Source organism: Ambystoma mexicanum, chromosome 12 (assembly GCF_040938575.1).
Source record: "Ambystoma mexicanum isolate Mex_15411 chromosome 12, UKY_AmexF1_1, whole genome shotgun sequence".
NCBI lineage: Eukaryota > Metazoa > Chordata > Amphibia > Caudata > Ambystomatidae > Ambystoma > Ambystoma mexicanum.
This window is the reverse complement of record NC_090936.1, coordinates 364,782,041-364,798,299: the sequence shown is the minus strand read 5'-3', so window position 1 is coordinate 364,798,299 and position 16,259 is coordinate 364,782,041. Positions and strand designations below refer to the sequence as shown.

General features: G+C 44.0%; 1 protein-coding gene across 3 annotated transcripts in view; it reads left to right on the top strand.

The window, feature by feature from the left end:
• Positions 1-16,259, top strand: part of IRAG2 (inositol 1,4,5-triphosphate receptor associated 2) — a 2,448,326-nt gene that overhangs the window by 2,106,070 nt on the left and 325,997 nt on the right. For 2 of the 3 annotated variants that reach the window (XM_069628487.1, XM_069628485.1), the window contains 4 exons: positions 3,349-3,493; positions 6,718-6,758; positions 11,387-11,458; positions 11,553-11,617. In XM_069628487.1, coding sequence (XP_069484588.1) covers positions 3,349-3,493; positions 6,718-6,758; positions 11,387-11,458; positions 11,553-11,617 — 323 coding nt within the window. The remainder of the gene's footprint in view (positions 1-3,348; positions 3,494-6,717; positions 6,759-11,386; positions 11,459-11,552; positions 11,618-16,259) is intronic. The other variant, XM_069628486.1, reaches the window with a different exon arrangement.

Sequence of the window (16,259 nt, the reverse complement as noted above, 5' to 3'; positions counted from 1 at the left end):
TAATGGACAAGACATCAGGGGGTTCGATAGGAATTTGGAAGGGGCTACACTTCTTTTCTGTGTTTTTGAATATTTCCTTGTTGTTGTTTTCCCCTTAATTGTTTTTGGGCCAATGATCTCTTGTTTTTTCCTGATCATTTTGGAATTCGTATTAATTCCTTGCTTTCTTAGTGGTTGCTTATTTTTTTTAATCATTTTTCAATTATTTCACTCTCAGTAAAGACTGGCTTGCATCTGTCTCTAAATTTGAGTTTTCTTCCTCGCTGCTCCCTTCCGAGTCGCTTTCTGAACCATCCTCACTGTCTCGGATGGGTATAATAGGCTCTGAGCATCTGTCTTTGCTAATAGGCATAGTGTTTGTTGCGCCTTGTAATTGCTGGAGCATGTTGGGTTCCGGGTGCACCATAGTGGTTATGCTTGTTTTCTTAGGTACGTTTAACACTTTTGGGTTAGGTGAATCCGCTGTCGTAGGGAGTGATTCACCACTGCCCCTGTCAGGTTCAGGCATCGTCTCTGTGGGGCATGCTTTGCTTGGGCACATCGGCTCTTGGGTATGCAAGGTCGCTCCGCCCATAGACAGAAGCGCCCGATGGGACCCGCCGTCTCACTCCTCGTCGCTGCAGCGACCCCGCACGTAGTCCGGCAGAGGCCACCCTACGACCACCCCTGCCGGGACATCACTCGCCTCGGCGGTAGGCGGGACGCTGGTCGCTTCGAGAAGAGGTGTTCGACCGGTCTCCCGGGGTTGCTCATTCCCAAGATCTTCGTGAGTAGTCTCTACGCCAGGCTGCTTCAGCGTTCCTGCGGCAGGTATGAAGTTCTTATCTTTAGTTTGTGAGTGCGCCTGGTCGGGTAGATTCTTGCTGCTTCTGAGGCGGCGACGGCTTTGGTCCGAGTCAGCGTCAGCATCTGGAATTGCGGCATCATTCCACTCCTTTCTGGCGGTCTTCCAATCGGCATTAATAGTGTCAGCTTTGGGTTTCAGTAGCCGCAGGGTTTTCAAAAAAGGCTCCATTGCTTCTCAGTTCCGCGTCTTCTGCGGACTACTCCAGACTACTCCCACCTCGCCTCACAGCTCCGCTCCGCTCCACGGAATCAAGTCAAGTATTTCATTTGGACTGGAGTAATAGAATACGGGGGATGAAGTCCTTGGTGCAGCAGCGCTGTCTGCCTCCAAGGGGTCCACCAAATTAGCCGGATGTTAGAGAGTGATGCACCGCAAGCAGTTTCCAAAATAGATTTACCAAATTTAGGTGCTTGGTCTCCAGGTCCTCGGCGCGTATATGAAGGAGCACAAGACAGACGTAAAGAGTTTTTGTGTTAGAAGGTTTCTGTTGTGAAAAAGGGAGATATTGCGGTTGAGTCTGGTATGAAAGGGAGATGTTGTGATGATTGTGTCAGGGTATGAAAGGGAGATGTTGTAATGTAGTCTTGTCATGCTATGTCACTGGCCAGGAGTGCATGCTTGTAGAATGTTGATGTATGAATGCTGCAGCTCAGGAGAATGTTGAGTGGGTCTGAGAGTGAATGTTTTGTGAGTGTCAGTTGGGGCCTAAACTGGAGTGTGAAGGATGGCCGGTGGTGGGTCTGCCGTGTAACTATGTCCTGTTTCCTGTGCCACTGTAAATACCCACAAGAGAAACTGGATGATGTACATTTGTACTTATGTAAATAAAGCTACCTGGTATAAACCCAATGACTCTACAGCAGGTCTGTGCCTTGAGTCCCAGCTTTATTTCCACCAAATATACTTCATAACAAAGGACCCATTAACTCTCCCTGTACAGTGTTTTAAATGTGCCTTGGTCAAAATATAGCGAGTTCACATTTGTCCTGTTCTAGGCCAGCTGCCAAGTAGAACATCTGCTTGCAATTGACCTTGAAAACGACACTGCTTATTTTGTAGAATTTACGAAATTCATGGTACAGCAATAGCACACAAAGATGAATAGTTATTGAAAGCAAGTGTGGTGGTTGGGGAGTGCAGCCTGTCACAGGAAGCATATATTTGATCTCCTGCGAGCTCCCTGAACAGAGGGCATTTAACACAATGTCGTTCCCTCTATTCCAGAGTCATGGGACTCGCTCTACTGTCCCCAAAGAGAGGAACCCACCAGCTCCACACTGACCAGGTGTTATAGCTTGGCATGCCCAAGTAAGCAGCAGACGAAGCAGGGGAGTGGCGCAACCTATGCCCCATTAATGGGAGAGTGTGCTAATAGGATGGTGCTCACGAAGCTGAGAGGCATCTCCTGAGCCTGAGGCGTGGTGCCTGATTAGAACTGGAGAATGAAGTCCCCTGGGATCGGGCTGATGGGCTGCGGCGACGCAGCATGTCCATGGAGACAGCAAATTGAAGGAAGGGGGAACACTATCCCAGCCAGAAATGAGAAGTGCTGGAGGTAAAGACTAGGCAGCCTTTGACCAGCTGATATCTTTAAATCCCTGGAAACACTTGATTTTTAATGCATACACAACATTTACTAATTATAATACAGGGGAAATGCAAAACTGTATAAAGAATTTGGCAAAATCGTGTGCTTTCTTTCACTAGAAAAGAATTAAACATTTAGATGACCTTTTACATTATTTACCTCACATCCTGGGTGAGTGAAACATGATATATTTAAACTCACAATCTATGGCGAGAGAAACATGAGATATTTAACCTCCCAATCTATGGCGCTTTTACCACATGAAGTATTCGTATGCACACAGTATTTACTGCGTGCATTAAATACCCATAAGCCAGGGCAGGCTTGAAATATTGTTCGCTTTTACTGTTCCCTCCATACTCTTCACGGGGGCCCAAGTGTTTATCATGGTTTTTGGTCTTCTTGCAAAACTAGATTCCTGTCCCCTAAAAGATGGCAATTTTAAAGCGCATAAGGATAGAGTCCAGTATCCAGTGAAAATCTAGTTAAGGAAAATGTTGCCAGGAGGCGACATTCCCTGAATTTGCACCCTAACTAAAATCAAACACTTTCGCCAAGTAGTCTAGGATTGGAGTTCAGAATTGTAAATGGCACCCTTCTTAGAATATTTGGGCAAGTATTTTAGGGTTCAGGAAAATAAATCACCTTCCTGATGAGTAGGAGTTCAATATGGAGTATGGCAAGTTACTTTTTTGTTCATTATGATGGAATACTATAGGAGTTGCACAGAGATTAGTTTATTTAGACCCCTTATGTTGGAAAGAAAATGAATGCTTGAGTTAAAAATTAAAGTTGCTTTCCTTTCTATCTGAATTCTATTTATTTTTCCTTTATTTCTTTTTTTTAAAGTGTATTTATTCCTGCTTCTTGAGACAGCCGTAAAGATGTTTGCACATGTTTTCTGTTTTGTTAGGAGAGTCGTGTCAGCAAAGCCGTAGACATGATGATACAGCATGTGGAGAACCTGAAACGAATGTATGCCAAGGAGCACGCAGAGCTTGAGGAACTGAAGCTAGTTCTTATTCAAAATGAAAAATCGTTTGGCTCTCTAGTAGAAGGTATTAACTATTGTTTGCACCAACGCTTGCCCTATTTCTTTTCAAAGAAATTCTGTTCAGGAAGGTTGCCTCTTTCTTATGACTGCACAACTTGGACTAGAGTGGCTCTTGAATACCTTCTTCTTAAGCATTGTTGTTAGGCAGAAACCTGTGCAGTTCCCTCTGGGACCACTGCAAAAGATTTAGGACTACAGGTGTTTGGCAGTAAACCCACTTGGTAGCAGTCTGTACCACACAGATTCACTTGGTAGCTGTGGCTGAGCAGTCAGACTTCCCTCAAGAAGAGTTAGGCAGTATACAGAGTATTCACAATAGGTCAAGAGCACACAATAGAACAAGTAAACACGGACCAGGGCTTGGTGTAAAAGAGATATCATTATTTATTTAAAACCACATCTAGAAAAACACAGGCACTAATAGTAAGCAATTCAAAAACACGGTCACTAAAAGATATACACTCCCTTAAAAGAATATTAGACAAGTCTTAAGTAAAGCCCCACTTATTTTCAGACAGAGGTGAGCGCCTAACGTAGATGGCACTCTAATAATTCGTTTTTTAAAAAGGGAGAGAAAAGCAGAGAACAACTTGAAACAGATCCCAACACTTTTACAAGAACAGAACAAGAGGGGAATGCAAAGTAAAACCGTGAATTCAGAGTCAGTTGGCCGGATCTGCTTTAAGAGGATCAAAACGAAATGTGTCCAAGGTCACACGGTTGCAGTTTGCAAAAGTCTTGTAATGGTTCAAAAAGGAGTTGGATCAAAGAAAGGGACCAGTTAGAGGGTCAAGGCGGCCAGCCCAGTCCAGAAGGTTAAGGAGTTATTATTACCTTGTTGCAATCTTTAGAAAGGGAGGCCTGGCGGACACAGTACCTTAAAGTGGTGAGAACGCTCCAGCGGGGGCAGTTGTTCCTGGCAGCGGATGCAAGTCGGTGCTTCGTCCGGGGGAAGAGAGGATTTCGTCGTGGAGGAAGACAGGAGTCCGTTGCACTGCCAGGGAAGAAACCAGCCGCAGTTTCTCAGGTACAAGGAGCGGTCCGTTGATTCGCGGTTCAGTGATGAGTGGCTATCCGGCTGCCGGGGTGCTTGACACGGGCAATTCGACCACAAACCGGTGCAAAGAAAGAAAAGTAAACTGGTTGTGCTAACCAGTCAGGGGAAGAAGCCTCTCCAGCCGGGAGATCTTCTCTGTCGTCGGGAAGTGGTGAGTCAGTTCTGCAGGGCTCCACCGGTGGTGTCGTCGTGGTAGGTCGGCTCAGCTTCTCCCTCGTCGGATTCTCCGGTCCTGTGGCGACTTCTGAAGTTCCAGTCCCCAAAGCCCTGCTTTTATGCAGAAAACCCCCATTCCCTCAGCCTAGCTGTCACTCAAACATGCTAAGCGGTGGGCCGGCCGGCTCACCACTTGGGCCAATCACACAAGAGTGCGACTTGAGTTACCAAGGTAACTCAGTCCAGGGTGCCTAAACCCCCTCTGGTACCCAGACAGAGTGGCACCACTTTTGGAGGCTTCTGTGGAGAAGCCCGCCAAAAAGTGGAACAAAGGGCTCGACTTGGGTTGGAGTCACAGAAGAGAACACAAACGCCATTTTAGAATCGAGTCTTGGCAAAAAATACCAACCGGAGAATTAATATTAATTAAATAAACCGGCGGTATGTTCGAGGCTATGAGAATTAAATAATTAAAGTTGGTAGCCTCGAACAATGGGAAAATCCCATAGGAAAATATTTGCGGTCGAATATAAAAAGTAGTTTCCACTGCCACCAGCCAAAACTCGATCAGGGGGGATGTAGACGTGGCCCCTCGACTAACAGACCCCGGGGCAATCGAATTGCCCCGACAGTACATCCACAATATGATGGTTTATACTGGTTTCTGTTAATGATTTGGGACTAGTAAAGCCAATGGTGACTTTACATGCCCTGGGAGACAATAGTCAGTCCCAGGGTATGGAGTCTATGGTGGAGTGTCACTGACACCCCTTTGTTACTGCACGGAGGGTGCTGTGTAACACACATAGGAAAAACACATGAGACCCTATGGAGTAAGGGACCCCATAGCCCATAAAACACATTACCAGTCAAAGGAACACCATAAATCATGTCCAAGAGTGGGAGAAAAAGACTCTCACTCTTGGCAGGAGGAAAAAATAAACTCCAGAAATCCAGCAAAGCTGCTGGGGGACTCACTAGGTTAGGAAATTCAGCCTAAAGAGAGAATTCTCCCTAACAATTGTCCCCATCTGTTGATACAGAGTGTGCCAGGTGCAGAATACTTCCTTCTCTCAGTATAGGAGTCTCATGGCACTTTCTTCACATGTTTGGTCTTTTACCATGTTGGCTGCATGCTACGTCATTTAGGCACCTGTGAAGTTATAAGATCTATAAACCGACACTTGCCACCAGGAGGCTTTATCAGCTGTTTGTCCGAATTTTGACATAGAGTATTTTGATTTTTGAACAGGCAATTTTTCAATTTAGCTGTAGGCCCATTTGTATTGTTCATGTCTTTTATTAGTTTCTTATGGCTAATTGCACTTAGGTGTACAATTGTTCATCAAAACACTTTTCTTTTTTCCTCTCCTGTGATAATGACATTGATTTATAATTATATGTAAAAACAGCTGTTAATGATTGTCACAGAATGTGCCTGTACTGTCGTTCCATAAAACCTTTAATTGGGAATTGTTCCAAATTTGAAAAGGATAAATCTATATCTTGGTTACCAATGGGTTGGGCTATCATCTGCTTGCTGTCCTTTATTGCATTGCAGACTAAGCACTAGAACATGGATGCCATCATCAAAGAAAGAGATTTTAATACTGTACCTCAAATCTTAGCATTGTGTTCCAGCAATTCATTTTAATAGTATGAATAAAATTGTTGATTAAAAATGCATGAAATCATTACAAGGATATAACACTACTCGGTACAGCAAACACTGGAGTTTGTGGTGCAGAGTTTGAGAAGTGAATGGTGGATCAGTGCATACACTTTTTGATACATTAGACAAGGTCACAGGGGACGGATAAAAAACCCTTTGTTGAAATTAATGTGTGCATGTTTGCTGAATGTTCAGAAGCTAGTGCATGACGTCATTTGATGATTTAATGTTTGGTACATGGCGGAAGATAGTAATGTGATCTCGTTTGGGACTGCAACATGCTACACTTAATTTGTCCTGTTGCAAATCAATATATACATTCTTTGTTTTTGTTCCACTACAGATGACGCACTAAAAAGACTGCCTAGCTCCATCAATTCCAAGGTACATATGTGATTTATAAGCCTGTCTTTGTCTGTGGTTTATATGTGGGGCACCCACTACATAGCTGTATTCCTTTTTCACTGATTCCAGCACTGTTTCCCTAATGCATGTCTTATTACAGCAGATGGGTGTTACTAAGATAGACATTGTGTTGGAATGGAACCTTTTCCTTCTGGATGGTTATTCCAGCAAATCCCCCCACCCCCCCATAGCTGCCCCAATTTTATCTTGTGCAGGGAGTGTAGGGTCTAGTGCAGTGTCTTCCAGGCATTTGTACTGCAAGGCACCGGACCTTAAAAGAGACCATGGCCTGAGCCAGAAGCCAAGGTATGATTTTATGTTCATTAGTAACTGGTCTGCCTTTCCTTAAACCAAAGATTAGCCTACCCGTTGACTTGTGCTAGTGCATATAGTCGAGATTGGGGAAATTATATTGGTGGAAATTATATTGGGGGGGAAATTATATTGGTCAATAGTGCAAAACAATACTCAAAATATGGTGTCCAAGTCAGAAACATTTCTAAAAATAAATAAACCATTAAACAAATAGCTAATATAAAGGAACAAGTAAGACATTTTTAGTTCCTGCAGTGTCAATCCATTGTCAAAATTGAATCAGGTTTTTTTAATTGTGATTAACAGAAATTAAGAACATTTTAATTTAGTACTCCAAAAAAGAAGAAATCTGCTCAATTTGAGAAAGGAGTTAAAATATATATACACACAGAGAAATGGGGACTACATTTCCACATTGTTGTAATGTCCATCCATGGTCTTGAGTAAGTGCTGACATGTTAAATTGGGAACTGATTTTTGGTCAGTAATAAAACCCTGGAAATCGATGGTCTTCGGGCAACAACAGCTAGATATACTTTCTATGTTGTAAAAGTCAGCAACGCTGTAAAAATTAGAAATATAAGGGAGACTGAAGAACCCGTTGTGAAATGGACCTTTTTCAAAAATGTTTCCATAATCCCAGAAACATTTGCAATTCATAATGTGGGTGGTAAAGCAAGAGGCCTGTCCCAAACGAAGTAGGATCAGTCAAACTCATAATTATGCTAAAGGGGCTTCTCTTTTTGAACATCCTATTCAGTCTTTGACCTTATTGTTAGCAAGTGTGCCTAATGTGCATGAACGTATTCTTGAAAATATAAAGAAATTCAAATAATTATCAATATGTCCAAAGCCAATACTTAGTGTTTTGGAAATGTTAATTCTATAAAGGTTTTCACCAAATGGGAGGTACATTCTAATCTTTAAACAGCTTTCAAAACATGCTTTTATAGTGTTTGTGCTTTGGGGGTTAAGTGGGGATATACATGTCTGAGGTAAGACCACCTGCCATGCCCAGGATATATGAGCCAAACACATAGTTAATGTCATGATATATCACACATTTGTGATAATGGACTCTCAAGTATCCCTACAAGTAAGTGCTTTTGCATGTAAGGTGAGCAGTTCCTGTCATAAGAGTGCCATGCTCAACTTGTTTTTAGATAAAGAAGCAATTTAAGTTTTCACCAATTATGTTGGAAGAGAGAACATGGCTCAGGTGTACTGGTTGCATAAATATGACATCACGCCTTGTACCAGACACGTAAAGTAGTCTGAAATATAATTGACATGTGCCCAATTAAAAAAGCTGAAGGCTGGAGTGCCCAATTAATGCAATGTAAGGGGGTGTGGAGTATGACCAATACTGAAAAAAAAAATTGGGATATTTACAATTTCGATTCAGTCAGTGAAGTAACCATTTCTTGCCGTTCATTTAGATCCAAATATACCATTTAAAACCTGAAGCCAAAATGATTATTTCCTTTATAGTTTTACAGATTTCCCATTGAGCCTCGAAAATGCTTTTTATTTATTTTATTTTTTATTGTCGAATATCTTTGCCGGTATACTTCTAGAAAGCAACATTTTAAGAGTTTGGTGGACTGTAAACCTGTCCTGATCTGGTAATGATTTTCTCCAATTCTAGCATTGGCAGACCCTATAGCTTGTCCTGCATAGTAAACATTGCTAGGACAATATAACCAATAAATTACATCTGTGGATTGATAATTCGATAAAAGTATCCCTTCCATTTAAATGTGTTGGAACAAATATTTAAGAGGCTTTAGTGAACTCACAAGAATTGCACCTTCTGCACCAACATGTTTACACTTTTATGACAAATGTAACTTGCCTGTTGATGTCTCACCAAGTATTGGTTAATTAATTGCACCAACACCGACGTTTGTGTATTCAGAGATTACCAGCAAATGGAGATCATTGATCACACCCTCTTCCTCTTAGTTGCAGGATTTTATTACCCATGTGGTGTCCAAATAATTGTATTTTTGCACGGAGAACAGGGCAGCACAGCAGACATGAGGTACAGAGGACTGAGGCATGGCAAAAGGAAGATAGAGGCAATGTAGAAGCAGGAGAGTGTGAAGGAGAAATTGTATGACATTTGGACAAGTTGACCGCGTAGGATGTTTTTGACCTCTAGTTCAGGGGCATTTTTTTTACCCAGCCCAAAGCAGGTGCGCACAGTTTGGATTTATTTAATCACATTTTATTTCTGACCCTGGGACCCCCAATTTACCAAACATTGGTTCCCTACAAACTCCCGCACGTTTCGAGACAAGAAGCACATCAGGTTGCGCAGAAGGTCTATTTATCAATAAAATAGAAATCATTGGGGATCATTACGACCCCGGCGGGAGCCGTGCCGGAATAAATGGCACGGCTGCCACCGGAGTTGTTTTTTTCCGGTGCCTGGCGATGGGGAGTCCCTGGGGCATTACGGCCCCGGCGGTCTCTCCGGCCAGGCGCCAGAATAAGAAACTCCCCATTCGAGTCGCATTGGACTCAATGGGAATGGGGAGGACAGATGCACCGGCACTGTGTGCATGCACCCGCCAGCTGAACACGTAGTTTGCTGGTCTGGAAATCACAGTGCCGGCAAGCCTACCGGCACCGTTGTTTCCAGACCGGAAAACTAGTAATGAGGCCCATTAAATCAATTTCAACATAAAGAAAATTATGCATCTTTGAAAATTACAATGTCAATGGTGACTACAATGAATAATAATCAATAGACTGGTCACTTGAATGGTCAAAATGGCAATAACCTAAAAATAGACTTAAAGTTGATGCATCACCATTTGATTTACTGAGTGCACATCCACCATGTGTTAGTGAATGAGGGCTCAGGATAAAGCTATCATTTTATTTAAAAAAAGCTAATTAAATCAGAACACTCCTGCCTTTCTAAGTCTTTCTACTTCTCCTTTATTGAAAACAGATACCGCCCCCTAATAGACACGTGAGCATCTCAAAACACATTCCAAAACTAAATTTAAAAGACAAGCTGTTTAACTTTCCCATATCTAAACTGCTTGCAAAATGAAAATGTATGTTTAACATGTATATTTGCTAGATTCCCTTCAGTGGTGTTTCTATTGTATTCATGCTTCAAGATGTACCTTTGTCATTTTCAATGGGCAACTTAAAGGTGGGCAAAGGGGTTGCAGATGATAACCTTTTCCCCTTTTGTCTTGAGAGATTCAGCACCAGTAGTAGAACTGCTTGGTGATTTATCCAGGGAATGACTTCAATTACATTATTTTTCTATATATTCACACAGTGACATAATTTTGGCTCCCATTGTAATTCTTAGGTGCTTGCCATTACACAGAGGAGTTGTCAGGGGATCTCCCTGTATACACGCCATAAGGCCTGTTCAATCAAATCTATAATTCCAGAAGCACATACACTTGTGAAATATTTACCGAACACCGACACCCCCGCAGCCTCATTTTTTTTTTTTTTCCCCACGGACGGCTGCAGGGGTGTCCCCCGCAGCCCCCGCTCACTATACCACATATATAGTGAGCGGGGCAATGCCCGTTTTTTTTCTAATGCTACCACCAGAGGATCGAACTTTTGGTGTTCGATCCTTTGGTGGTAGCATTTTTAGAACTTTTGGTCGTTTCGACCTTTTTTTTTCGGTCATTTCGACCTAAACCGATCAATGCTGCCCCTAGCTATCTTGCTGACAGATTTCACAAAAGGACCTCCATCAGACCTTCCAGACTAGCCCATAGCAACACCCTCCTTGTCCCTAGATTTAAACTATCCAAGGTAGATGGTAATAGCTTCCCTATAAAAGCGGCCCAGCTCTGGAACTCCATGCCTCCTGCAATCCGAGAAGATCAACCATATCAGAACTTCGGATCCAAATGTACCACCTGGCTCAAATCTTCCGATATCTAACCCCAGCCTTGTTCCCACTAGCTATAAAATACCATAATGTTGACAGCAACGAAATGTATAACTTTTTGTCGCCTGCTATACTGTGACTGTTTCCTGTGCATATATATATATCTGTATTGTTAATTTATCTATTGTGTAACTAAGCTGAGAACTTACCTGTAACCTTGTGCCCCGATACCTTCGGGTCTGGAGCGCTTTACAAATGAAAAAACAAACATAATTTGCAATAAGAATATTTTCTAGAAAGGTCCCTATACTGTACACTCTTATTATGATTATCTCAGTCAGTAACATGCACATTTGTGCTTCCCAATTTATTAAGAATACAGCTTGGTTAACTTTGATTTTCCTTTTTTTAGCAGTCACTCAGAAGAGTTAGCATTGCCTCTTTTCCTACAAGCACTCGAATTCCTGGGCCTGGTTTGCAATTGGTAAGGTCTTAGAACTTTTTTCTTTTCGTATTGCTGTTTCTATGAATTGTAATCAAGAATAGTTTCTTAGAACATGTTTGATTTACTTTTAAAGGCTCCCCTGCATGAAATAGCTGGAATAGAAAAAAGTGAGACCTTTCCTAGAAGATCAAGCAGTTGGTAAGAAGTTATTTTTGTATGACATAATTGCCAGATCATTGTTGACTGAGCTCCAGTAATTTAGTATTTTATTGCAGGTTGTCTTACTGGCACATCTCACACCTCCTATATAACTCTTTTGTGACGAATCGAGGGTCCTTGTCAGTTCCCCTCAGAGAGGAACCCTTCCTTGTGAGGCTAGGGCGGTGAGCCTACTATGAGGTATTCCCAGTAGGGGTGGCAGTAAGCAGGACCTCACTGGGAGAGACTCGTGGACAAGAATTCACGTTCCATCAAGGAACCCCTAGCCTCCTTTCGTATGAGCCCCTCCTAACATCAAAATATCAAAAACATCATATTGAACAGATTCCTGTTTGCTATTGTAACATCAATAACAAACCACAACTTGAAGTAAAAAATACTGAGAATAAGAGTAAAGAAGGCATAGAGATTAATAGTTCGAAGTCAACCATACTGGGAAGATGAAGATCGAGAGTAATAAAGAGTGCTTGAGAGAAAGAAAGGACTACAGTCCTAGGCTGGGGAGGACCCAGGAAATGCAAATTAAAAGGGGAAGAAGGACTAGCGTTGAGGTAACATGAAGCCCCGGAGTTTCTAAGGAGCAAGAAGGGAGAGAAAGCTGCTGAAACCTGGGAGGCTGGGGAGGACCCAGGAAATGCAAATTAAAAGGGAAGAAGGACTAGCGTTGAGGTAACGTGAAGCCCAGAAGTTTCTAAGGAGCAAGAAGGAAGAAGAAGCTGCTGAAACCTAGGAGATTCTCAGTCCAGAGGATTCGACAAGCTGACGAAAGACAGCACGGCGAGTGCTAGAAGTCATGCCGTGTGTCCAGTTCCTGTGGATTTCTTCAGCTCTGATTCTCAATGGAAGGGCTCTATACTCTGCATGCGCCAGGTTCACACATGCTTATTGGCCCATCCGTTGGTGCTCCAAGGATCCGTTAACTGTGTCCTTGCCAGGGCACTACATCTCCCCCTGACGTGCAAAACAAAGTCACAGTTCTGTCTTTACATTTCTTCAATTTGACGCACTAGTATTCTAATGCATCTGGCCGGCCTGGCCTGACTGACTGACTGATATTTTATTTCTATTGCGCTCGTACACAAGTGTTTCTACCTTCTGGCTCTTCTTCAGTCTCTTCTCTCACAGGGTCATTATACCTTAGGTCACTGAGTTGTCTCTCTCATGTTCTTGACCCTCTTCCTTGTACACCTTCAACTGGGAGACATTTTGAGTGACCAACTTGTTAGGTGATCGGGCAGTCACCATTGTTCCATTGACACTGGATACTGTTAGGTAGTCTGAATCAAAGCTAGAGTCTGGCTTCCTTTCCTGACTTCTATAGACGCGCACCTGGTCTCCTATCTGCAGGTTGGAGCTCTTGGCTTGTCTCCGGCTATCAGCATATGCCTTCATGTCCTGTTTCTTGCGTCTGTCTCTCAGGCCTGTTCTGCATCTTTTTTCGCATCATTTGCCAGGTAAGGAAGTCTGGTTCTAATTCTCCTGCCGAATAACAACTGTGAGGGACACTTTAGTCGTGCCATGAGGAGAGTTCCTGGAGTCGCGCAACACGTTGCACAGGGCTTGATTGAGTGACAGAGATTTTAGCTCGTTCTGTTGGAGGACTCTTTTGAGGCTGCCCATGAATCGCTCCAACATGCTGTTTGCCTGTGGCCAGAGGAGAGTAATCTTTCTGTGGTGGATGCCGGTGGATTCCATGAATTTCGCAAACTTCAGGCTGCTGAATGGCAGACCATTGTCTGACTTGAGGACTTCAGGAATGCCCCATGCTGAGAAGATGCTATCTGACACTGGTATAACAGCACTGCCAGCCGTGGATGATACCATGTGTACTAGTGGGAATCGCGAATACTCCTCCACAATGACCAGCCAGTACTTGCTCTGCCCGAACGGGCCAAAAAAATCAATCGCCATCTGAGTCCATGGGAGCGCTGACATGTCGGACATCTTTAAGGGTTCCGGGTATTAGGCTTGGATGTGCGCTGCCACAGGTGATGGGCTCCAATCGTGCGTTCCACCTTCTGATCTAGTCCTGGGAACCACATGGTGTCTCAACTGTCTCTTTGTGGCCACCACCCCCCGGTGTCCTTCATGGGCTAGGTCTATGACTTGCTGCTGCAAATCCATTGGGATCAATATTCTGTGTCCTTTCATGACAAGCCCTTCTGCATATACTGATAATTCCTCTCTTACGTTCCTGAAGGCTTGAAGTTCTGTCACGGCACAGTCACCCGCCTGTCTGTTTGGGAAGTCTGTATCTCTCCACCTTCCAGACCTAATCAGGTTCTGTACTCACAACAGCATAGTGTCCTGTTCCGTGTTCTCCAGGATAATTGTTGCAGTAATGGCACTTGGGGGCCCGTGATGGGGGAGGAAGTTCAAATACTCCTCTGCCATTGAGTTGTTGGTGGAAGTGTCCAAGAGGGTATACCCCAGCATGAAATCCATCGGGTTGTATTCCTTTCCCAGTTTGTGAAAAATGGTATAGTCAAAATCCTGCAATCGCAGGCCCCATCACTCTATCTGTGGCAGCATCTTGCATTTAAAGCTTCCATAGATGGTCGCTAGAGCTTGGTGATCCATCACAATTGTGAAGGGCTTGCCTAGGAGAAACATCTGAAAATGCTTGCAAGCCCATCCGATGGCCAGACCCTCTTTTTCAGGTTGCAAATATCTTATTTCTCCCTCCGACAGGCTCTTGCTGGCATAGGCAATCACTGTTCTGGGGTATTCTTGCCCGTGTTGCACCAGGATCTCCGCCAGACCAACTTAATTGGCATCTACAGTCACTTCCGTGTACATGTTTGGGTTGAAGTAGGCCATGCGTTCAGCTGAGGCAATGTCTTTGTGTGAATGCCTCCTCACATTGCTGAGACCATAGGAATTCCCTGCTCTGCCCTGCTTGGTGAGTTCCCTGAGTGGGACACTGGTGGTCGCAAAGTCTCAGAGATATTGGCTGCATTAGCTGACCATTCCTAGAAAAGACCGGACTTCACTGACATCTTGGGAAGCTGAAATCTTGGAGATGGTGGCTGCTTTGCCTGGATCCAGGCTCATGCCTTAGTGTGAGAAGATGTGTCCATAGAATTTAAGGCGAGACTTGTGAAACACACACTTATCCCAGGTGATTGGCAGGCTGGCCTCTCCAAGCGCCATGCATACTTGGTGACTACAAACACCAGGATATCATCACTGTAGTTGAAACAGTTGCTAATGTGCCAAATCACTCTCTGCACCCGCTCTTGAAATATTTCAGCTGCTGGGCATATGCCAAAACTGAATCTCTTGTGTCTGAAGAGCCCAATTGGTGTAGCAAACGTGGTGGTGTATCGGGACTGTAGGTCTATCATGATCTGATGATAACCTTTGTTCAAGCCCAGCTTCAATAACATTTTTGCCCTGTTCAGCAGGCTGATCTCATCATCCAGGTGCATTCCGGGATGCCTCTGACGCTCAATGGCCTTGTTCGCTTGTCGCATGTCCACACATATGCGTATCTTTTTGAAGGATCCTCCCTTGGGTACACCCACTATGGGGGACGCCCAAGGCGTCGGACCATCAGCGGGTTGAATTATTCCTGCCTTCAGCAACCACTGTATTTCTTCTTCAACAAAGGGTTACAAGTGAACTGGTATTCTCCTTGGGTGCTGAGCCACGGGCGCTATGGATTCCTCAATGCGAAGCGTCACAGGGTCTCCCTTGAGGCATCTGATGCCCTCGAACAAAGACGGGAGAGCTTTGGACTGACATGGACTGAAAGTCCATGTTGCATTGTGTAGGATCTCAAGAGCTGTGGTGCGCACAAGTAGGTTGCTTCCAGGGACTTCCCCTTGCAGTACTTGAAATTCAGCTTGCACACCTTTTTCCTTGTAACAGATTGTTGTGTAGAACTTCCTGTGGTTCTGCACAGGACAGGACCTCTCGCGGGCCACTGTAAAACTCTGAGATCAGATTACCTTAACTGGGGTGGAGACGCCATCCTGCAATATTCCGATATATGCACATGATGTTTAGGGTGGCGCCGGTATCGATGAGGAACTTAGCCTGATGATCACCCACCAGTAAAGTGATGTTGCCCTCCGATGCTGAGGTCATTCCATTCATCATATATGCATAATCCTGTTGGGTGCCATCTGTAGAGGGTGAGGGCGACGGAGGTCTTCCGGTCACTTGCCTGACATGTCTCTCAAGGTCTCTCCTTGTACCTGCATCTCTCTTTGAAGCATTGCTGTGTGCCGGACTCTGATCTATATGACATGGAGTTGTACCCCTGTGAACGTCTGGGTAGAAAATTGCAGAGAACCACCAAGTGGTTGTCTCTGCCACACTTGCCCAAATGCAGGGCATTTCATACCTTCCTGGTGAAGGAATTAAAAGCCACACTGGTAGCATCTTCCGTATGAAGGGGGCCATCTGGGCGCGCTGTTGTTTGTAGGCCTGACTCGAGCTGAAGCTTCTGACAAGACTTGATATTCTTGTTCTCGTCCCAGAGTCTTGGTGGTTTCAATTTGTGATGCTTTGTTTTCTGCTTGGGACTCCATCCTAGCCATTTGTTGTTGGATAGTTGCTAGAGGAAGCGGTTCACAAAGTTTTATTCTGAATGATGAGGACAAGCATCCTCCTA